Source organism: Toxotes jaculatrix, chromosome 2 (assembly GCF_017976425.1).
Source record: "Toxotes jaculatrix isolate fToxJac2 chromosome 2, fToxJac2.pri, whole genome shotgun sequence".
In the NCBI taxonomy this organism is placed as follows: Eukaryota; Metazoa; Chordata; class Actinopteri; family Toxotidae; genus Toxotes; species Toxotes jaculatrix.
In genome coordinates, this window is record NC_054395.1 from 28,122,110 (window position 1) to 28,146,403 (window position 24,294).

Below are 24,294 nucleotides of genomic sequence, written 5' to 3' on the forward strand. Positions count from 1 at the left end.
CTGCAGGGTTTGGTGGAGTTGTGGGGGGAAATTTATTTCTAGCCTATTATTTAACTGTGAAACAATCATTATTATTTCATATTAATAAAATATATTCAAACGTTAAAAACATAATTATTGTTGTTATTATTATTAATGTTAACAATAAAAAGAATGAGAGCACGGAACACACCGCAACAGCGTTCCTAACATTAGCTGCTCCGGTCCTCTATCTGTATTAGCAGCGACCACATATCGGCAATTAAGTCATAAGCCAGCGGCTAAATATGCTAATACATGCTAATTAGTGCAAACATCCAGGTGAAATAGTGAGAAATTTACTTACCGAAAAAACTGCCACACAGACTCCTTCAACGGTCGGTTAGTACAGTCTACACTACAACAAGCCATACTGTCACAAAAACCTATCCGAACACTGGCAAACAAACACGGACACTGCAGCCCCTGTCAACCGCTGGGGGTAGCTGGAGGCCTCTAGGCGGATGTAGCCGCCTAGCCCAGCCGATGCTTTAGCAAAGAGCTAACTGCCTGTGCCTGTTTATGGGGCTGTCACTCAACGTAACCGAGCCCTAATTCATGTAAGACCCCCCAGTGTTCACGGATGTGAAAACTATCAATAGAGACCAAAAACAAAAAAATGTACCAGGCTGTAAATATATTTTTTTAGGCTGTAAAGTTGGCTATTTTAACATGGGGGTCAATGGAGAATTGCTCACTTCTGGAGCCAGCCCCCAGCGGCCGCCGAGAAACTGCAGCTTTTTGAACGCGGAAGTGATCCTCACTGCTGAAACCTACAACTCCCCCCTTGTTACTGACGCTCTGAGAGCTTCCTCTTCCTCCTCTTGCTCGTTGGCTGTCTGACGCCTCTTCGCTGCGGTGACTCGCTCAGACTGCAGGGGGCGTCCTCGCGGCTTGATTTGTTGACATACGTCACGAAAACGCGACGGTGGATTAAAAAAAAAAGAAAAAGAAAAAGAAAAGGGGGGCTTGGTTGTAATTGATGAAAATTGATTGTCCGCATACGAGCGCCGGAGCCGCGTCTGAAAACACGGAGAAACAGAGGATTATTCTCCGCCTGCGAGCGTCTGTCGATGGGTAAGAGACGGTAACGAGAGGAGGCGAACTGCCGCGTTAACGAGCGGCGGAGAAACGAGTTGAAATGTTCGTGGTTGAGCTGCGAGTGGGAACAGTTACCTCAGCGTGTCTGGTTAAAACTGGCTCGGCTTCGCTAAAGCTGCAGAAATTCAGAGTGTTAAACTGAATTCAGACTCTTCTCTGGGAGCGTTTTTACCCAGAGCTCCACTCATGGCTGCATCACCATCAGTCACATTCTGCTGGAAACTCATTCATATTTGTCTCAAACAGCTTTCGAGTGCATTAAATATATAAAAAAAAATAAAAATACCAGTATCAGAATGATAAAATCCCAGCTGTGTGTGTGTCTGATAAAGCACAGGGTGACAAAGGTTTGTTAAATTATTATTTCATTATTAATGAATCACCTGATTATTAATGAATCAGTCAAGAAAGAAACCAGGGTGACAAATGCATGGCATGTTACCAAAGTCTGGTGTCTGAACAGCATTTGGAGCAGAGCTGCAGCTGATTAGTTGATTAATCAGTTAATCGATCCACTAGAAAATAGTAACGATTTTCTTCACTGATGATCATTAAAGTTTCTTTTTTTTTGTGCAAAATGGCCCAAAAACCAGGTTGTCTTCTGTCTGTATATCACATTAAACTGAAGAGTTTTAGGCTTTTGACTGGTGGTCGGACATTAGGACAAGATAAAAAAAGAAAGAGGACAATGATGATAAGGATTTGAGAAGAGAGAGATTGTCAGAGCTGCAGTGGAGTGAGAGAGGTGTGAATGAATAGTCCCACATTTAATTTAATCAGCTGCAGTCAGTCAGTGTAGGGATCTGAGAACTGGACTGATGTGGTCCACTCTTCTGGTCTTAGTAAGGACTTTGGCTTTAACAGGTTTTTCTAAGACTTGCAGAAACACGAGTCCTTGATGTGACAGGAGGCTGATGTTTTAATCTGGTTTAATCTAGTGTGAACTGACAAAAACATTAATCTCAGTTACTTACTCAGTGATCGTAATGGGACTACAGTCACCTGGTGATATTGGTAGTTAACTGTAATTAAATTGTTTTACATCATTGCAAACTGAATGTGTTTGGGTTTTGTAATGGAAAATACTAAGCATTTGTGATTATCCTCTTATGACCTTTTGCTCTGTCCATGTTTTCTGCTGAGTCAGCAACCACGAACTGGTCTGAGCCAGTTCTTCCTCCAGGTGCAGTCCTGAGAGACCTTGGGATAACAGCTTGTTTTGATACATTTCAGCATAGCTATCCCACAGTTATCCCATAAAAACTCTGAGTACTAGCTCTGTAGCACTGTTCTCTCTGCAGACTACTTGTTACTCTTTGCAAAGATAAATAAATAACCCCAAAGAACCTTCTCTCAAAGTCTTTACTCAGTCTCCTCATAGAATATACACTTTTTCCCACAACGGTTTTAATTGTTGCTCAGACAAAACAAGACTTCATGTTGGATTCAGAGAATCTGTGATGAGCACTATCTGACAATGTGGCCTGACTGTTACAGAATGTCTCGCACTGACTCCTCTTGTGTTCTGTTCCTGCAGTGGGACTGTAGCGCACCAGGAGCTGCAGCAGCAGGGATGAGGATCCGGCTGCAGGGTCCCGGCCACGCTGCCAGCCTTCTCGCTGAGCTCAACCGCTGCCGCCAGTCACGTCGGTACTGTGATGTGTTCCTACAAGTTGGGAACCGCACGTTCGCGGCGCACCGTGCGGTGCTGGCCTGCGCCGGGACGTACTTCCGCAGCCTGTTCACCCGGGCTCCGGCGTCGTCCACCGCCGCCTTCTCCCTGGAGTTTGTCTCCCCGGCAAACTTTGAGAAGGTGCTGACGTTCATCTACACGGGGGAGATCCTGACTGACCTCATAGATGTTGGGGTACTGTATGAGCTGGCTGAGAGGCTGGGTGTCGGTGAACTGGTGAGGGCGTGTCACGCTATCTTCCCTGACCTGCAAGCGTCTGTGTCTGCAAACTGCAAATCCAGCAGTCCGGGAGACCTCACCTTGGACTCTGGCATGGTTGCGGATGCTTCCACGGTGGCGGCTGTTGGTGCGGCTTCTGTATCCGCCTCGTCTGTGTGTTCGTCTGCCGCCTCCTGCTCGTCTCTGTCTTCGTCAGCTGCCCCGACTCCTGCTGCTCCCTCACCTATCTTCCAAGCCAGGACAGCCAGGCCCAGCCGCGAAGCTCACACGGGGACTCTGACTCTAGACCTGAAGGCAGAAGACGTCCAGTCTCATATTGGCTACGGGCGGATGGCAGCAGATCATCAACTGCCAGGAGGACATCTTTTAACCAGCTCCAGTCAGAGTGAAAGCATGCTGCCTGCGGGTCCTGTGCTCCAGCTGAAGACTGAGCAGGGGCTGGAGGAGGAGGCAGGAGGCAGCTGTGAGGAAGGCAACAGAGATGGACGAATGGTTTCTGAGAGCACAGGTGTCTCTCTGCCTCAGAGCAGCGACCCTGCGCCGTCCGACTCCTGCTCCTTCCCAGACTCTTCGGCTCAGCTCGGAGCTGAGGCCTGCGCCCCGACGTCATCCTCAGGAGAGCCTCCAGGTGGCCTGCAGGTCGGGGCCGTGGGGGGCGGCGTGGTGGAGCTGCAGAGCGACAGCAGACTGATGTTTAGAGAGATGGAGGAGGTAGAGAATGAGGAGGAGAGGGAGGCTCTGCAAAGTAACGGCGCAATGGATGGAACGGAGGAGGAGCAGTGGAGACAGCTGGCAGGTGAGATCATCGAGCTGAGCGACGATGAGAACTTCATGGAGGAGGGAGATGAAGAGGATGATGAAGACGACCTTGTGTGTGTGGAGAACGGAGATGGAGGGAACTCAAGCAGCCAGGTAATGTTCATGTTTGTTAATTGTTTTTTTGGTCCTCAGACCTGCTGTTTGTGTGTCAGCTGCAGTCCACACTGTAAACATGATGTTGTTCACTCCTCCAGGTGGCAGGAGACATGCTGTCCTGTAAAGCCTGCACGGTGCCTCTCCCAGCAGACCCGGCTGCCATCAGAAGACACTCTGAGACCCACCTGACGGAGCTGGGGCTCTGCAGGGTGTGCGGGGCCTCGTTCCCGGACCGTGCTGCCGGCGTCGCCCACTCCCTCTCCCACGTCGGGGTGCAGCTCTTCACCTGTGACATGTGTCACCTTCAGTTCTGCAGCCAAAGCAAACTGCTGCGTCACCACCACCAGATGTCCTCCAGTTACACCATACCACAGGGGGCGCTGACCAACAGCAACCAAGGTCTGAGCTCCGACCTGCAGTGTGCTGTGTGCACCAAAACCCTCAGCAAGGACTTCCAGGTTGGTGGATCTTTAATATGGATTTTGAAGTTAAGGTTGATGCATTCCAAATTTCAAAATGGGTCATACAGATGTACTGAGACGGGTCATTCCAGAATTGTAGGACATTTTACGTCCCACCGATCAAATTTTAAATAATCCACATACCAAATACTAAAACATGCAGTTTCTGAGTAAATGTACTTGTCCTGAGACCAAATCTAAAAAAATCTAAGAGAAAAGAATGCTTGAAAATAAAAATACCAAATAAGTCTGGAGTACCCCCTAAAATGCCATTTTTCTCTTGTCCCACCCCCCTAATGACCAAATTGAATCTCAAATAAAACTGTTAAAATGAAATTTGAATTTTTTGGTATTATTTGTTTCATTGCTGTCTCTTGTAACTGTGGGAACATTTGTTTTAATAAACATAATATTTCAAATAATAATAATTATTATTCATGGAACGTGTGTCCCACAACATGCACACACCATAACCCTTTTAGCATGGTAGAAGAAGAAGAAAGCAGCGAATCAAATGATACGCTGGACTTGACATCATCAAACAGTTTTCCAAAAGAATGGGTAGAGCAAAGGTATGTCCTCTCTTTTATTTTTCAAATTTTTCTAACATAGTTAGCCTTGATTGAATGTCTCACTCTACCTGATCTATGATTATTTTTTTATTTTTTCTTTACTTATTTACATAAGTAAGTTTGTCCTCTTGGTCAGCAGTAACAGCTAGCTAAACAGCTAGCTTCTACTCCTGAGAGAAAGCTAACATTAGTACGGACCTGCAGCCCTGTTACCTGCAGCCCTGTTACCTGCAGCCCCGTTGCTGTGAGCAGAGTAACAGGGCTGCACCTCCTCCAGTTTACTCAGACTTTCGAAACTATTATTTTTTATTCAATTCAACAATTTACATTATATGAGATATAATTTAGTTACTCTACATATTGTAAACACATTTCTGAATTTTACATACTGATTTGTTTCCTGTTATTTCCTAATGGTCGTCCAAATGGATTATGGTTGCAGCAACTACCTCGATGGGATGATTAACTTTACATAAATAAAACTGTATTCAAACAATGAGTTACAATTCACAATAGGGGACACTAAATTAAGTTAGATAAATTGTTTTTCTTACAGTGTGGCCGACCATTGAGTGCTGCTGAAAAGCAGAGACGCTACCGAGCCAAGCGTGATGCTGATGTACAAAGGAGACAACAGTACTTGCTCAAAGAAAGAGAAAAATGGAAAAAAGATGTAGAAACAGGAAAGAAGTTGCTTCAAAAAGACCGCAGCGAGAGAGGACAGCGAGCCCAACAAAAAAAGTGGAGAGAGGCTCATAAGAGGAGTAAAGCCAGGAGAAAGTTACCTGAAACTCAATCACCCCTGAACCTCCAGTCACACCAGGAATCCCGTTTAGGGCAGAATATCCAGAATCTAGCTCCAGCTCTCAACCTGGGACTTCAAGGTAAGTATACAGTAAGGTTAATGAGTAATGTAAGGTAGTGTAAGCAGAAAATAAAGGCTGCTAATGCATATTTTGCTGCAGGTGAAATTGTTATGGAACAAAATTAATGCTTATATGTTCCTTTTAGGAGAAGTGATGCTGGGAGAAGAAGAAAATGGGCTGCCCAAAAAAAATCAAAAAGGAAGCAAGAGGAACTAGAAGAAAAGTTGAGTAGAGCAGAACAGAAAACAGAAAAAAAACAGGAGGTACTTGGATTTTCAAGGAGAAGATGGAAGAACCTGGGAAATGAAAATGTCTGCTACTACAAGAGGAAGGAATACACTGGAATTGGTGTGAGACTAAAAGAAAAGGTAACGTCATACGTGACGATGTGAGCAGGATCACTACTGGAAAAAGCAAACGGTCACAAAAGGAAAAAAGAAAATGCAGAAAAGATTACGTCTGGATTCAGTGAAGAACCTGCATTTGAGGTTCCTCGCTGAGCAGACCAACATCCAGCTGTCGTACTAGCTGTTTTGCACACTTCATCCCTGTTGGGTTGTGCACCTAACGCTGGCAGATCGTGAAACATGTATGTTGCAAACAACATGAAAATCTTGGCCTTATTGCTACAAAGCTTCATCAGATGCACATCTTTGACACGTTCAATTTGGAGAGCCTGACTGAAGCCATCACGTGTGACATCACAAACAAGCAATGTGCGTATGGAGAGTGTGACAAGTGCAGCAATAAGAGCTATCCACTCACAGGCCATTACAGAGCTACTGATCATGTCTCCCACCTTCAGTGGACAACTGTTGACAAAAAGCACAAAGATGACTCTGGGGCAACCACAAAGGTTAAGGAAGAGCTGGTGGAAACATTTGCCGCTCCACGATTCTTATTTAGTTAAAGCACTTTGAACTAACTTGTGTATGACCGATCTTGCCTTGCCAGGTGATTACTCTTTCACCTGGAAAAATGCTCTACCGCGACATCAGCTGCATGTGTTCTGCCAATGGGAATCTGGAATGTAATTGCCAGAAAACCAAAAGCTTCAGCTTTAATTCCACAGAAGACCACACAGAAGACCTAACACACAGCACACCAGAAGAAGAGCAGTGGCATACTCCACAGAGGTTGTGGGTTTTTCTGGCCGTTGAGGGAAGATGTCCATTGGTATCCCTTTGAGGATATGCTGACCATCCATTCCACCGCCACAAAATGTTACCTCACGCCACCCGGCCATCGCAGAAGACCAGTGGAACACTCTGGTCAGCCATGAAAAGTAAAGTGGAATATTAGAAGACCGATGTTCTAAAGCAGATGACGAAGTTTTCAGCTAAGTGTTAGAGCGAAATGTTTTGAGCTCAGTGTTAGAGTGAATATGTTGATAGGCTAGGGCAGCCAGCCATCACAGGTTTAAAAGCAATGTTCTGAACCAAAGGGCAAGTTTCAGCAAAGTGTCTTTAATTATTATTATTTCTTCTATTTTTGGGTGTTATTTGAGGAAAAGTGCCACAGAAGGTATTAAAAGTTATTCAAAGAACACTTTGGTGTCTTGGGCATTTATTTGTCACTTTTATATGATGATCTATAATCAGAAATAATTTAGATAGTCATCCATCTTACTTTATGCAGCCCTGTTACCATATCATTTTAATTGAAAATAATCCTAAAATTTTCAGCTCAAAAGGGTTTGACCCATTTTCCTTTAAAGAGTTTATGCAGTCATATGCAAAATGTGTTAAATATTGTACAATAAATACTGAAATTGGTAAAGTGAAACATGCCATTATTGAAAAGTTGGGTAAGACAGATTTCCAAAGTTGTTAAAATTAATTTAAATCAAGTCATATGTGAAATCAAATGGTTATTCAGAGAGAATGTTACTTTATTTACTTAATGGAAAAGGAATTATATTTCAGAAATAATAATAAATCATGTAATAAAAATTGTACCATTGATCTGTAAGCTGAGCTAATCAAGTTTATTACCTATTATTGATGAATATGTAGCAGAAAATCAGAAAAGTGAAAAAAAGTTTATTTTTCAAGAATTTTGAAGCCCAGATGTCCTCCAATTCTGGAATGACCCTGACGATAACAAGAACAGAAAATAAGAGTAGGGAATTACTCTTTAACCACCTGCTGCTTTCATGCGATTCTCAGATTTGCCTCATGTTTCTTTCAGACTGTCAAAGACCACCTGCTGAACCACGTGTGTCCTCAGAGCCTGAGCTGTGGAGTGTGTCACCTCCCCCAGCTCTCCCTGTGCTCCCTGCTGTGGCACGCCCTCGCCCACCTCTCTTTACCCGTCTTCACCTGCCCACACTGCGCCCGCTGCTTCGTGGAGCGCCCCCTCCTGGACAGACACATGACTGCGCACGCCGAGGAGGCGACGGCGAAGGAGAGGGAGCGGTCGGAACTGAGGGCTTACAGAGTCGGGGGAGGAGATGTGGCAGGAGTGGAAGAGTTGCATTGCTTCCTTTGCCCGCAGACTTTCCGCTCCTCGTCTGCCTTTCAGTACCATCTGAGCCTGCACACCAACGAGTCCCTGGGGAGTGGAGGAGGTGTTGGCAGCCAGGGCTGGTTAGGCAAACGTAAAGCTGACCAGTCTCTGGAGTGCCCTCCATCTTCCTGCTCCTCCTCATCTCCACGGGACGTCAGCGGCCTCGTTAAAATGAGCAACCTGGGTCTCGGTCCAGGAATTGGCTTCAATATACCAGATAAGTTTTTTCAGGGGCCAGGACACAGCTTGTCCTCTGGGGTCCTGACCAACGGGAGCTCAGGTCAGGACGGAGGAGGCGGATCAGCGGGAGTCCGTGGGAAATGGTACAGGTGTCGCTACTGTGGTAAACGCTTCGCCCACTCGGGGGAGTTCACCTATCACCTCCGCATCCACACGGGGGAAAAACCCTACCAGTGCAAGGTCTGTCTGCGTTTCTTCAGAGGCCGCTCCACCATGATCTGCCACCTGAAGACGCACGCCGGCGCTCTGATGTACCGCTGCACCGTCTGCGGCCTTTACTTCTCCACGCTGAAGCTGGTGTCATCACATATGGAGCTCCACAAGGACCACCTGCCACCGGACTTCAACATCGAGCAGACCTTCATGTACAATGATCACTCAAAAGAACCGCTGCCCTCTGTGGACACCTGATCGTCCTCTGAGCTTCTCCCTCTCTCTGACACCAACTCTGCGTCTGGTTGTTGTGGACCATACACTGCATAGACTGGGGCTGCAACTAAAAAATACTTTCATTATCGATTTAATCGTTCGTTGAGCTGTCCAGAACTCTGTCAAAGAACAGTTAAAAACCCCAAAATATTGTTTATGATGATAGAAAACTTAGAAAAGCATAAAAGTCTCACATTTCTGCTTCATAAACAAATTTAAGGTCCGTACCGACGATCAAAACTCTTCTTTAAACAAATTTGTATCGCGGCTGACTAATCGATTAATCGATTGAGCTCCATTATAGACTTAGACGTTTAGAATGTAGTGGACGTATTATCTGTCACTCGACCCCTTTGGAGGTTTAGTCTCTTTGAGAGAAGATAAAAAAAGAAGCCACTTGGTGGCAGTGTATCCTGTGGTGTGTCAGTGAAAGAAGGGAAGCCTGTGGGTGGTTGACTGTCATGCAGGACTCTGCTTATATTATATCCAAACAAGTCTGTATCTTTACAACTTAGGCATCGGGATAGGTTTTTAATGTCAGTGGTTGATGATTACACTGTTATTAAAGTAGCACCTCACTGTAGCATAGAAATTATTTTCCTATATTTGCACTCGCTATTTTCACACAGTTCGATTTTTTTATGTCCTTTAAGGTTTCGTGTTTCACTCCGTAGATAACCAGCCGCATGGAGAAGTGCATTTCATTTGTCTGTCGGTGAAACACAAAAACATGTTTGTGTGATGCTTTCGGTAAAATGCCGTTCAGTCACATGCTGCGTTCACCTGCTGAGAGCATGTGAAACGTATTGTTCTGTAGAAACATGTTTAAGTGCCCATCGCATATTCGTGTCTTACCTCATATTTATGATGACAGTGCAACTATTTATTATTTTTTAAATATTGTTTTTGAAAAGATAAAATAAATGCCTCGAGGAAGACTGTTACCACCCCTGAATGTTTGTTTGTTTTTTTTTTTTTTGGTAAATCTGTGTTGGATGACCTTTTACGATGTCCTGCACCACAAAACCCATCCATCATCAGAATTTCAGTGATGAACTTGCAGAAATCTGCGTAGTGTTGTGAACCTCCTGCTTCCAGGAGCTGGTGATCTTTGCCCTTTTTAAAACCCAGTCTCTTCCTGCCATTGTGCCGCCTGTGGACTCACATCCCCTTTTCCTTTTTCTGCCTTCTTATCCTTTAAAATGTTGAAAGTGGCACATTCCAGATGGAGACAGAAATGGAAGTAAATGTATTAAAGGTCAACAGTAACGGCAACAGTGGAGATAGCCAAGTGCAAGAGCAGCAAACTCAGTAAAATAAGCACGTTAAGCTTCCAAACATCGGCTTCCTGAGCTTTCTCGCGGTTCTGCTCTGCCATGATGGTAACAGAGAACAGAATTCGACCCAGGTTTTCCAGCTCAGATGGATACAAACAGTGTTTGAGGGAGTTTTATTGGATTTTAACAGAACTTGCAGACTATAGCAACATCCAGAAACCGATAAGTGTGAGCTATAATTTATCTGTTGTTATGGGATAAGAATCTGGTCTATCTAGTTACATTTGCAAGATGTTTAACATGGATATGAAGATGTCTCTTATCTGGCACTGGACAGACAGCAGATCTGTTTACACACATTCCTGGTGTGGCACAGTTCTTCCTCTGTGCCATGAAATTTTGGAGTTTGTCATGAGTTCCTGTGGGAGCTGAGCAGCTTTGAGGGGGGGAAAAAAAAAAGACATCAAACATTTCCTGCCTTCCTCTGTCTCTCTGAACAGATACATCATAAAAAAAAGAGAGAGAGAAAAAAAACAAAACAGGAAGTGGGTTATGAGAGGAAGGTGTTGGCGAGCCAATCTGTTGCATAACAAACAGCACAATGCATCTGTGACCAGAGTGAGATGATCCGTTGTACGACCTGTGCCTCTGGTTTTCTGAAGCACCAAGACCAGATTCAGTTCTGTCAAATCTTCTCTTAGAAAAAAAAATGTCTTGCTCCTGAAGCTTACTCTACTCTCATCTCAGCTTCTTTCTTATGATCCAACATCAGACTGGCTCGTGCTGGCGTTACTTAACTTGCGCTGCTTCCCCATGGCTCCCCCGCCCCCGTTCGGAGCGTTGGGCTGGTTTCCTGCTGCCACCTGGTCCACCACAGTCCCGTCTCTGGGTATGTAGTTCACCACCGTGTTGATCAGGTTGTTGCGGAAGCTCTTGCTGAGGAAGTTGTAGAGGATGGGGTTGGCGACGCAGTGGAGAAGAGACAGGCCCTGCACCACGCTGTAAGAGAAGTACAGGACCTCCACTGTGTTGCAGCTGAAGACATAGGGGTCCAGGTCGTCTATGATCATAAGGAACATGACCAGGTGGTAAGGCAGCCAGCACAGGACAAACACCAGGGAGTACACGTGCACCAGCCACACGTCCCGCCGGCCTTGAACATCCGGAGCCGTTTGAACAGCTCGAGCGATCAGCACATTACAGGTGATGATGACGGCAGCAGGGCCCAGGAACTGGAAGACCATGCAGAGGAACGCCACGGAGACGAACCACTCGATGTAGTTGTGCTCGGGCAGCATGTAGCAGCCAGGCTCGTCCCACTCCAGAAGGTCCACGTGGACGTTCTCCATCAGAGCCAGGAAAAAGGAGAACACCCACAGGCCTCCGCAGAGCAGCCAGCGCCGCCGGCCCACCACAGGGAACAGGGCCGGACACGAGGGTCTGGTCAGGGACAGATAGCGCTCCAGGGTCATGAAGGCCAGGAAGAAGGAGCTGCTGTAGAAGTTGACCACGTAGATGAGGTTGGTGACCTTGCAGAGGAAGCGACCCCACAGCCAAACCCTGTCCATGGTCACCTCCATCATGAAGAAGGGCAAGATCACAATCACCATCAGGTCCGACAGGGTCACGTTGATGATGCAGAAGAGAACCCCGCTGGCCGAGTGGCGCCGACGCCAGTTCACCCAGATGACCAGCATGTTCTCCAGCAGGCCCACCATGAAGACAAACAGGTAGAGCAGGAAGAGGGCGATGCGCCGGTAGTCCGCATCGAGGTGGATGGTGCACTCGTAGACAAACCATGGCGTGCCATTGAAGTAGTCTAATGAGTGGTTGTGCTCGTGAGCGCTCATGGTCTGGAGTGAAAAGCAGAGGAAAACTGTTTGATATGTGGACAGAGGTTAGATTTACTTTGGGGTTAATCTGATTATGTTTTCAGACGTTACATAACAGAAACACGGGAGGAGGAGGGTGGCAGACGTGCTGGGTTGAAATATTACTCAAATGCCTTTGAGAGGTGAATGCAAAAACCACAACAGGCAATTTCACAAACTACAGCATGCAATTCAGAAAGTATAAGTGTCTCACTTTGAGGACACTTTAGATGTTTGTATTTGTCTATAATTAAAGTCATACTTGCTTTGCCAACATCACTTAAAGACATTTATCAGACTTCAGACCGCTCCATCTGGAGCCTCAAAAGACTTCATACAACCCCAACACCTGTCAACAGGCTTTCCTCTTTTCTGTCCATGTTAAAAGGCAGAAACAGATTCGAACATGTCCTAAAACAGAGAACTGGACTTGATCATACCTCGCTGTGGTGATGAGTGTGCTGAGATGAAGAGGGGCAGGTCCCTCCTGAGGCCTTGTTGTCTCCTGGAGAGTTTGTTTCGCGTGTGATGCCTGCAGACACAAGATGACTCCTTCCAGCTCTAATGTTGAGGGCTATCTGAGCATTCAGGCAGCCTGGAGTGTCTACCCTCCCATTTCTCATTAACACACACACACAGATGTAACAGGACATCCTCAGTGTCCTCAGTGAGTAGTGGGGAGTGGTATAGCAGTCCAGGGACGCCCACAGCTAAAGGGAATGTTAGTTAATTGCAGTTTGAAAAAAAGAAAAAAAGTGTTCAAACATAAAGGGGTTTTCTAAAAATTTAGACTCAATTCTCATGGGAGAACCTTATTGTTCCGAGACTCACGGGAGAACCATGTATAAACACATTAAGAGTTAAAAACAACAACTGTTTCCATCCTGTATCTGATGTCTCCATATTGGAAAGCGTATTTTCCCCTCTGCTGCTCTTTGCCTCAGAAATACTCATTTATTTTATTTAACTTTTAATTTAACCATTTATCAGAATTTAAAAAAAAAAACAAACAAAAAGGACCAGAATGGGGTCAACATATTAACACAGACTTAAGCACCATCACCTAATACTGAGGATGAAAATGAGAATTTAAAAAATATTTAAATACTAAGAGTGTAAAACCATGCTGACAGCTCTGTGAGGCTGTTCTTAGCATTTAGCCCAGTTAGCTTTGTTCACCACGTTCACCATCACTGGACCGATTTCAATTTTGACCCTGTGATGGTAAAAAGATAAGATAAAAAGTAATGGCGTCACCCAAGAGATCATAGTTCAGGGAGCATGAACGAGTGTGTTACATTTCAGCACAATTCATCCAACAATTGTTTTGACACATTCATCCTCTGGGGAACGTGAATATCGGTGGACGATTAGATGATGTCACTGGATAAGTGGAAACTTGGCCTGCTGGTGGCATGAAAGGAAAGGTCATGGGTTCACCAACATTATTAGGATTCATCCTCTGGGGATCATGAATATATCATCTAGGTGTTGATATTTTTCAGGCTGAAACAAAGCAGTGACCCAGCCACCCACCTGACCGACCCACATCACCGTGCTTCTGGCATTACTAAAAACAAAACGAGTAAGCGTTTGTTTCCTCGGAGTAACGATCCACTTTCATCCAGTATCCTTCACACTTTCATGTATTTCAAGCACATGAATTATATTTTCCAGGAAACGCATGCACTTAGTTGACAGTGTCTATAAAAAGACCTAAAGTGGGAGGATTTTTCTGAAGTGTTTGGTAACACTTTTTACTTGAAGCCACATAACATTTATAGTGAAGCCCAGTTTCTTTATATTAAACATCTCACTTTCTCCCTAAAAGGCAACAGCAATATACCTGGATCAGATTTTTCCAACATGAAATGGTTCCCTCAAATCTAACAGGTTACCTAAGCATCAGTTTTAGTTTGGATTGACTCAGCATTAGCTTACAGGATCCTGTATGAGAGCATACGACTGGACAAAATGATGTAGAAACAGTAAAAACCGGCACCACATAACGGAGAACAATGCCAGGAAACACCCCCACTCTCTGTGCTGGGGGGGTGCGGTGAGTGACAGACAGAGTACAGAGGAGGTGGGAAGCCTGGGGCACATTAACCTAACTGAGGAAGGGGGCACTTTAACCTAGACGCAGACACACATCCTCATCATCACATCATTTCAACACTTTGAAAACGAGCTGCAGTTTGGCTCCACTCGAGTCCGTGCAGGTGGCGACAGAGCGGACGTGGTTCCTCGAGAGGTGCCCTGAGCTTAGGTAAGCGATGCCACTGAGCAGCTCGGAGCAGCTCACATGTGTCCTCGCGTGAAGGACTGTCGAGGTCACGTCTGAGGTCAGACTCCTAAGGAGAAACATTTGTGTTGGCCATGACTCCCACTGATTAATGAGGTTCCTCCCAACTCTCCGTACCGTCAGCAGTTTGTATCTTACTCACCCCTTCAAGCTACTCCCTCCTTCTGCCTCATGGCTCATCCTGTGTGAATCCTATTGCTTAAGTCCGTTCAGTTTCTCGTCAAACAAGTAGGAACCAGTCAGCAAATTCTGTCTCCTCTGATCGGACAGGAAGGAACCAGTCAGCAGAAACACATCTTCTGGTAAACGTGAAACAAAAAAAGCAGGCCCTGACCCTCACCACGCTGTTATCTAAGACTAGAAAACAACGCCAAAGACAATCACCCGCAGGTTCCCTGGTATTCTGACCTGCAGAACACCACGTACCTACCACGCGCTGGACAAATTCAGGGATCACTTAAGTTATTTCAATTCATCCGACGGGGAACATGAATTTCACGGCAATCCACCCAGTAGTTGTTCAAGAAACTTCCCTTCAAACAGTAACATCTCCAACAGCAGGAGTAAGAAACAAGGTGTGTGTGTTCTTCTGCAGTTTATCACCGGATGAAATATTTCCCAGGTGTCATCAAAGCACAAACACTCGCTCACACAAGCATTTTTTCAAACAATAACAAGTCAACAACTTCTCATAAATTCTTTGTAAAATATATTTTGGTCCAAAAGCTGATTTGCAAAAATACAACATGTGCAGTCATCGAGTAGATGAGGCCTCACAGAGTGTTACTGTATCTAAGCTGCCTTGCCGGTGTTTGAGGAATGCTGCATCATCTCACTGTGTTAAGGCTAACTGCATTAGCTACTGAAATGTAGAGTTACTGTCAAAATACTTAGGACAGTACCCTGGTTATCACTAAATCATTACAATACACAGACCACAGTTTCTAGTTCTATCGCTATATTTTTATAAATCTTATCCTATGACGATGATTCACAGCGCACATTTTCCATGTCAGTGCACACAACACTACACACCGTGTTCAGAGGGAATCTGTCCGGATTGACGATGGATGGGGCTCATTTTCAGGAAGTGTTCTGATGTCGAATTACACGTCGACGTGTTTTGGGCAGGACCGATCCTGAACTCTGGACCAGCCGCGTCTTTAGTGCAGGCTCAGCTCTGTGGACCAGCCAGCCCTCGTCCTCGTTACAGGCGGCGGCAGCTAAGAGAAACCAGGCTGGCTAAATAATCTGATATGCTTTCTGTTTAAATGACGGGGCCGTTGTGTACATTTTGTTTGAAATTTAGTTGAGACTTTGGTGGAAAACAGTGTTTGATCCATTCAGATTGTGTTTCCTTTAACTGCTCTGTCATCACAGAGTCGATTTAATTGTATGCAAAGTGCAAATCCTGCTTTGATAAAGCTTTGATCCCACACATTTGGCACTCCAAACATTCAAATGGCCTGCTTCTGTATATAAATAATATTATCATACTAGACATGAACACTACACTGTCTAGACTACCATTATTCTTTTAAATACTCGTCTATTAAAGATTAGTTTAGGATTCAAAGGAGCAGTTTGACACTTCTTTGCTTTCTTGCTGAGTTAGAGAAGACTGAAAACAGCTAGATTACGCTAGAAAAGACCTAGTTTGTGGTAGAGTGGAATCAATCTTCACACCTAACTCTCTGCAAGAGAGAGAATCAGCATATTTCCAAATATGTCTCATTTAAGTTTAGTTCATGCCGGGGGAACCCAGAGCGAAGAGAGAAAGGAAGAAATATAATGAGATTAAACAGCTATCACTGATGTGATTTAACACTATGAACACTGATCAACAGCAGTTTGTTTCCAAGTACCCTATTGCTCCAGAGTTAATCTGTTAATAGTGTTTAACATCTATAAGAAATAGATCTTAAATCTTAAAAATAAATATATGCATCAGCAGTAGTACATTATATTGCTACAACATAAGTACGTGGTCTCGCCTCAGATCACTAAATTTAAATAACGATCTGTGTGCGCAGGTTATTTTTGGTCAACGATAAAACTGACTTATAGCTCTCAGTCGGATCCGTCTGTGGCAGTGTTACGCAAAAATGTTAGAGATGAAGTCGCGGAATCGTTTGGCGTACTGCTCGGGGTGGACTGTGGAGATTTCAGCACCGGCCTGTGACACACAGAGACAGAGACAGAGAGAGAGAGAGAGAGAGAGAGAGAGAGAGAGAGAGAGAGAGAGAGAGAGAGGAAATGGAGACAAAGAGCAAAAAGAGGTCACCATCATCATCATCTGGAGACATCGTACATTTCACGACACGAGAGCAAACATCAAACGCTCGCCCTCGGTGCAGGTATACCTGACACCTGAATGTTTTGAACTGCTGACAGCAGCCCTCCACCTCCTTCCTTCCTCTCCTGTGCCACTCACCCCGTGCTTGACAGTTTTTGCTGCGTGAGCAGCTTTCTTCTTGGTGTCGTACTGCGTGAGCACGTCAATCAGGCCCATGAAGTAGACCTCCCTCTGAGGGGCCCCTGAGATCAAAGGCAAAGAACAATCAGGGTTATTTTATTGGGCTTTGCATTGACATGAGCAGTGACAGGCCTCATGTATAAACCTTGGAGATAAAAGCTCCCTGTTAAAGAGGCGAATCTCAAAACTTCTAAAACTATATTATTATTATTTTCTGGTCGACCTAGATGATGATGATAGTGGAGCTGAAATTAAAACACGTGCATTTCACTGAAAAACATAAAATCGTCACATTTTAGTTTCAGTTTTAAAATGCCTCAGTTGGTTGGTTTTCACCTGGGCAGCTCCCGATCGCGTACACATCCACGTAGGGGTCGAACTCTCCGGGCCCCAGAGGTTTGCAGGAGGACATGTAGCCGGCGATGCCCTCTGGAGACGTGCCATAAGATCCCACCGCAGTGCCCAGAGCCAGGCCGTTCTCTACTTCCTGTTCTTCCTCGTTGGAAACCTCCTCACCCTCCTCCTCCTCCCGCTCAGCTCGGCCCACGTCGTGGATACCGAGCAGCAGGCTGTAGTCCATGATCTTCAGCTTCACCAGAAACTGGGGAAAAGGGGAGAGGGAGGTTTGACAAGAGGCTTTTACAACATGAACACTGACTTACTGTGAGCTGGAGATAGAAGGTACAATAGTGCTATAGCGTTAAGTAGAGCTGTTGATTAATCGATTGACAGAAAATTGATCCGCAATTGTATCTTATCTCTGAACAATTCAGATCCTCAATATTAATTGCACATTCATATCTGAGAAGCTGTGACCAGTGAATTTTTTCTTAAACAATTATCAAAATGGCTGCATCTAAATTCACCTCCTTCACTGCTGAAATTAATTTCAGATCCATCTTCTTGCTGCTGAAATGGCAACACAGGAGTGGCGTTTTCCTAATGTGCAGATGCTGCCGCTGTGTGGTAGAAGTTTGGAACAACAGCAAAGAGTCGCGTGTACAGAAACAGGTCACCCACCTCCACATCTCTGTTCAGCTTCTCCATGAACTTCTCCTTCTCCTCATCGGTTACATAAACCTTCTGCATGTTGTTCCTGAAGTCCATGTCCTTGAAGGTAGGAAGCTCTTTTCCCTTTAGAAAAAAATAAATACATCTTTAGTGGGATATAAGGGATAAACAGGAGACAACTAGACAGGTAATAATGATATAAAATGGATGGTAGACAGGATGTTTCAGTTCACCCTTTCTTTGTCGCTTGCTTCTCGAGCCACCAGAGAGCCCTGCAAGAACAAACTGCTGTAAATAATATGACCAACACATTTTGGGAACAAGAGTATTGAACCATTTTTGGTCTGAGGAAGAAGAAAATGTCTTTTTTTGGCTGAGAAACAGTTGAAAATCCAAAGATGTTCAGTTTACAATGACAGAACACAAAGAAAAGAAGGAAACCTCACAACTGAGAAGCTGATTATTTTTCTGTTCTCTGCTCTGGCGTGAATTCTAATTCTAATAGAGCAAACTGGTGTCTGCGTGACTTCCACATTGTTTGCAGAAGCTTCGATGAAGAAGTGGGATGTGTTATTAAAAAGGTCCGGCTGTTTGCCGTGCGGTTCCTCCTCACCTTCAGGTCGTACTTCCTGTGTACCACCAGTCTGTGGCTGAACATGTTCCTCATAACGATCAGGTAGGTCTCCTCGCTGTCCACGCTCACCCGGTACATTCCCAGGAACTGTGGCAGCAGAGTGTTTCCGTGGCACTTCACTATGTGCTGCATGGAAGAAACGATGGGGAATTTGCATGGCAGGTAGAGAAGAGATTATTGTCACAGGCAGAGTAAAAATACAAATAGTAAAATGCTGCAGAAGAGTAAAAGACTGATTCACAGATGAAAACATTAAAACGGGATCATTGTCAGAGGCACTCAGGCTGACATGTGGCAAAATCCAAAGGTCTAAACCAAACCAATTACTGAGTATATCCAGGGCTTTTAGCTGCAAACAGCATGTGCTGTAACAGTCGGTTAAAAGAGACTCTCACTTCAGACTGACCTCATTCAGTGTCCCCTGAAACACACTGGACGGGCAGGATGTTAAAAAGACATCGCTGTTTGTGTCCAAACACTGTTTTGTACATTGATTTTTAAACGTCCAACCTCTGGGTACCAGGACCAGTGGAAAAACACTCTCACCGCATCACAGTGAGTCTGTGCTGTGTGAGCTGCAGTGACTCAGGTTCTAACAGGGACTTTGAGGGGAAACGTGAAAACAGCTGGTGGTGCTGGAGAACTGATCATGTGTCATGTATGTGTTTGCGGTTAATGTCTGACAGGTAAAAAGCAGCGGCTGGTGACTACACGGGTATATGGCAGTTTAAACACACCTCAAAAACAGTGCAAGGCTGCAACAACATGTGCTGCAGAGGAGACGTGCAAAACTAACTCTGCCTCACACTGTTATTTTCATTATTTGTCAATCTGCCAGTTACTATCTTGAGTAACTGATTAATCAGTTGTCATAAAAACAGGGAAAAGCAGGAAATCCTATGAACTGAACGGGACTCACACAGTGACACATTCTTAAATAGATCGATTATCACTAAAACAACAACAACTAAACAACTAAACCAACTGTTGTCAATGTTAATAATTTGTAAATCAGTTGAACAGCCCTGTATCTTTCATTATGGATATTTAAAAATGACATAAGGTGCAAGTTTTCCATCTATAACTCATGTACAGTTTGTGAGCATTACTTATTTATGGGATCAGTAAATACTGATTCTGTATTTTTTGGCAAATTTGGATCCAAAGCTTGAAAAGCTGCTCTCAAGACCTCAAGACAAAGTCCCTACACCTGCCAAACAGCAAAACCTGACCCTAAACATTCGTAACACGTGTCCAAATGCTTCCTAAAAGCTGCTCGGTGTGCCAGATACTTACCACTGATACTAAATACTGAATCGAAACCTGATACATTAAACATGCATGAAGGAAGCTGTGCAAAGCCGACACAGGCACTCTGATAACAATGAATTCATTCAGGGCCAAGTAAATTAAAAAACACACACACACACACACACACACACTCTGAAACAGAGCTGCCATTTTCCTCATCTCCCTCAGTTTTGTGTAGGCTGCATGACCACAGGCTACACATTCCACTCAGAGATCAACACAGCCAAACGTTTGCTCAGTGGTGAGTTTAGCCTGAAGTGAGACCTTGTTTTTGAAGTATCACTGATACCAGTCAGAGAAACAAACAGAACAGAGGTGAAGGTATGTCACCTCGCTCTTACCTCTCCTACAAACGTACTCTACTATTTAAATGAACACAGATGTGTAGATAAGAACATTTGAATATCTGCAACAAACCAGCAGTGACGCAACAGAGCATTTGTTCTGTCGTCTGCGCTCAGACATCAGACATTAACGCTGATGATGAGAGACACTGTTTTATTTTATCTGCAAAGGGATTATCTCCGTCCTCCCCTGCGGGGGGAGGAGGGGGGGTCAGCAGTCAGGTTCAGTTTCAGAGAAGCACCTTAAAGACACATTTAGTGTCCTGCTTTAGGACACTTCAGCAGGAAAGATGTCTCCTGTCTTCTGGTTGAATATGTAGCTGTATTCCTACTCTCTGCACCACAGTGCTGCTCCTGGCAAGACATTAAATCTAAAAATAATCATCGTATTTGGGTCGACTTTGCTCACCTATGGAAGAAAATATTTTTGAAATCCCCCTCATTTTAGGAACTCTTTGGCAAACGATCTCAGGGTTTGTTTGTTTGTTTGTTTGTTTGTGTTTTGTTTTTTTCTTCACTGCAAAAGGTCCAAACAAAGGTTACAGAGGAAGTGAGTAGGACAAACAGCTCTACAGACGTGAACCTTTATGCACAGTTCAGTAAAGCAGACAGGAGGCGAGTGTGTGGACGTCATCACGTCTGCCGACTGACAAAAGAACCTTGAATGAATGACTGAGTGAACAGAGGGCAGATTCAGATTCAAGATGCTCACAGGGAGGTTTATTTATAGCTCGAGTTTCACTGCTGGATCCAACAGATATAGACTGGGACTCACTCCAAAACTCACGTCACCTATTTATCACCACTGCTCGCTCTGCAGCTTTTGGCCAGATGTTGGTCCAAACTCAATCAGTCAATCAATCACTTAACATTTTAACACACGGGTCATGTAAACAAAATAAACTCAAATTCCAAATCAGGACATGTGTGAACATTGAATTTTACAGGATTAAATATTATTTTATCCTGTAAAAGAATAATAAAAGACCTGCACCACCTGCAAGGCTGTCATCATTATCCATACTCAAAAAAACACAAGCCATTCCATATCTCTGCACACCGTTCTGTCCACTCCTTTGACTGCACCTCTCATAACCAGATAATGTCTCATCAACAAACACTAGCAGAGATTTGCTTTTAAGATTGAAATCTTCAGTAGGAACCAAAGAGTTTGAGGCTGAGTGCCACAGACAAGAGAAGGAAATCAGAGAGTATGAAGAGACGGACTAACACATTCTTGTTTTTGTCTTTTCATGGAATTTCTTGACAGTAAGAAAAATATAAAACATCCCCAGAACTGGTTACTCTAACCATCCAGACCTCACCTGGTGATACTCAGACAGGATGCTGTGCATGTCTGCAACATCCTCGCTGGAGATTTGCTTGATGATGAGCGTTCGGTCGTAAGAGTTGAGGAGCAGACCCTCTCCCTGATCGTCTACGCTCCTCAGTGGGGGGCTGCGAGTCAGCGACACCTGGGGATCGTGAGACCAGGAGTGCACAGATTAGCACAGGATCATCTACCTATTAACATAACCAGAAGAATTTAAAATCTGAAATCTGTTACCATTAAAACACTAATAAATGGAATGTGAATATTTGGTCATAATTAAGGAAAAACAGCCAAATAAAAAAAACATTAAATGCATAAGGAGGTCTGCAGGCTGAACAGTACATCCATTCGTCTCATACCTGATAGTCCAGATCCTCAATACCGAACCGTTCCCTTAGATTTCGGAAGACCTGAGGACAGTACTCTTTGAACTTGAAATGTCCTGGAAGATTTTCTCTGCAAAGGGAGAGGAGGTGTGGAAGTGAGAAGGAGCAGACTGATGGCACATTTTCTCTGACAACACACAAACAAACAGATCTTTCACGCTCTGCGGCAAAGTCTTAAAAATCTAAAAATAACCGTACGGCTCAAAAGTCCAACGCAGACTTCAGGACTTTGCCATCTATTAATGTTTTACGAGAGCTTCCGGCCACTGGTTTTATCCGTCAGGAAAAAGTTTCTCAAAAGCATCAGAGGCCACTAAGACACTGTCTGTTATGTTTTTATATTGCAACCCATGCTGCTTCTACGTGTTCTTAAATCTGTGTCTTACTTGTTGAAGAGGTGGTTGTTGACTTTGATCTTGGTGTTGGCCTTGAAGTCGTCAGGGAGGAGCATGACAGGAACAGGCACCTGGCTGAGATCATTGATCTGCAGAAAAAAGGGAATTTCTTCAATACTAACTGAGAAATTAAAAAAAGAAAAGAAAAAAAAATCCACCACACCAAATATTCACTTCACTATAATGTAAGGAGAGGAAAAGGAGCAAATCCAAAGATTTGAGAGGCTGGAACCAAATCTTTGGTATTGACTAATTATTGCAGTTCCAGTATGAAATTAATCATTTTTGCATTTGCATTGTTGAAAGCATTATTTATAACAGAATTATACTGACTAGGTTCTCAGCACTGACACTTGAGCTGAGGCTACTGTTAATAAAAAGCAATGCAATTCATACACCTGAGAGCGTAACGTTAAATGACGTTATACTTGTTTTACTGGATTCTTTCACCCATCAGTGGAGTGATAAGAGGTTTCAGTGGTAGTGCTGCTGCAAAGATCTTTGTGACACGGTCACGTGGTATCTTTGACTAGTTTTCGACTGCGATACATGTTAACTTAGGTTTAAGGGAACGATGAGGCTGTTTTCCTTTTTTAAAGTAGCTTTATACACTGAACTATCAGTTGGTTGTTCAAGAAAATAACTGTCAGACCTGCTGATAATGAAATTAATTGCTGGCTGCAGCCTTGCAGTCTAACAATACTAAAATGCAAAACAAAAAAAGGGGTTGATCAGCTAATCAATTACACTGATTACTAACTGCAGTTCTAAAACTGATAAAACATAGATTTACAACAAATGAGCACAAAATAAATTAAAACAATAAGGTCTTAAAACTATAATTTCATACAGGGTCCCTACTCAAGACCAAGGCCACAAGATGGAGGATGGAGGACCCATCATTGCTGTTACTGTACCTCAGTGGTGCAAATTTCTAACAAATGTGCAATTAATCAAACAGGGCTGAAACACACAATTATGTTTTATTAATCTGGTGAATGTTTTCTAGATCAATTCATAAGTTATGTAGTATATGGAATGTTAATAGAGAGAAAAAATCTCCAGTGTGCATTATCTTTAAGCCCACACTCATGTATTCAGTTTGTTGAGAAGCTGAAATCTGAGAGCATTTGTAGCGTTTACTTGAAAAATGACAGAAACACTTAATTGATTATTAAATCAGTGGTCAACTAATAAAATAACCGACTAATCACCGTATCTCCACACAACATTTGTAAACAGAAACAGATTAGAGTGAACCTGGGGCTTTTGAGGGTCCGCTAAGGGTCTGGAGCCCCTGGGCAGTTGCCCACTTTGCCCAGGTAGTGGGCTAATCCAGACCTTAGTGTGACAGAATCTGAGGGGGGTCACAGATGTGGGTGTAACACCCTCACCTCTCCGCTGACCTGCTGGCTGAAGTCTGAGTCCGCTGCTAACGTTCCTGCTAACCGAGCTAGCTCATTAACACGACACACGGCGGTTAACGTTAGCGCGGAGCGAAACGTTAGCTCGCCGACTCACCGAGTGGTTGACGCCCCACATAAAGACACTCAGGACCGGGTCGCTGGCGCGGAACACTTTCACCTTCTGCTGCACAAAGTGTTTCTTCTTCGTTTTGGTCTTCGGCGCCAGGATCACCATTGGGCTGGAGGTGGCTCCCGAGTTCCCGAGGGTAGCCATGACCGTAAACAGGCTCTCCTTGTCCCCTGCTGAGAGCGCTGGTGCAGGCGGTGACACTTCGTCTTGGAGGCTGCCGTTCCTGAACTAAACTCGCTTCTCTCACCGCTCCTCCCCCCCGGGGTTTCTCACGCCGACAACCAGAGGTCACCCGTTAAACTCCGACCGTTTTACACTGACTCCAAATTAACGTTTAAACTACCGAGCTGAATCATTACTTTACGTCACACACGCCATATTTCTGCTGACACT

The 24,294-nt window shown here is 44.3% G+C and overlaps 3 protein-coding genes across 3 annotated transcripts; 1 reads left to right on the forward strand and 2 right to left on the reverse strand.

The window, feature by feature from the left end:
• The first annotated feature begins 960 nt into the window (after positions 1-960).
• On the forward strand, positions 961-9,958 carry LOC121190210 (zinc finger and BTB domain-containing protein 39). Its single transcript, XM_041050760.1, has 4 exons — positions 961-1,095; positions 2,657-3,943; positions 4,045-4,404; positions 8,036-9,958. The coding sequence occupies exons 2-4, from the start codon at positions 2,693-2,695 to the stop codon at positions 9,002-9,004; spliced, it is 2,580 nt and encodes an 859-aa protein (XP_040906694.1). The 5' UTR covers positions 961-1,095; positions 2,657-2,692; the 3' UTR covers positions 9,005-9,958.
• Positions 9,959-10,421: 463 nt separating this feature from the next.
• Positions 10,422-12,896, reverse strand: gpr182 (G protein-coupled receptor 182). The gene is made up of 2 exons (XM_041046118.1): positions 12,611-12,896; positions 10,422-12,152 (listed from the first exon to the last, which is right to left on the reverse strand). The coding sequence occupies exons 1-2, from the start codon at positions 12,821-12,823 to the stop codon at positions 11,055-11,057; spliced, it is 1,311 nt and encodes a 436-aa protein (XP_040902052.1). The 5' UTR covers positions 12,824-12,896; the 3' UTR covers positions 10,422-11,054.
• Positions 12,897-15,169: 2,273 nt separating this feature from the next.
• pip4k2ca (phosphatidylinositol-5-phosphate 4-kinase, type II, gamma a) lies at positions 15,170-24,294 on the reverse strand. Its single transcript, XM_041056229.1, has 10 exons — positions 23,887-24,294; positions 22,357-22,454; positions 21,944-22,040; positions 21,577-21,726; positions 18,576-18,722; positions 18,196-18,234; positions 17,972-18,085; positions 17,288-17,552; positions 16,910-17,013; positions 15,170-16,651 (listed from the first exon to the last, which is right to left on the reverse strand). Exons 1-10 carry the CDS (start codon positions 24,043-24,045, stop codon positions 16,571-16,573), a joined length of 1,254 nt encoding a protein of 417 aa, XP_040912163.1. The 5' UTR covers positions 24,046-24,294; the 3' UTR covers positions 15,170-16,570.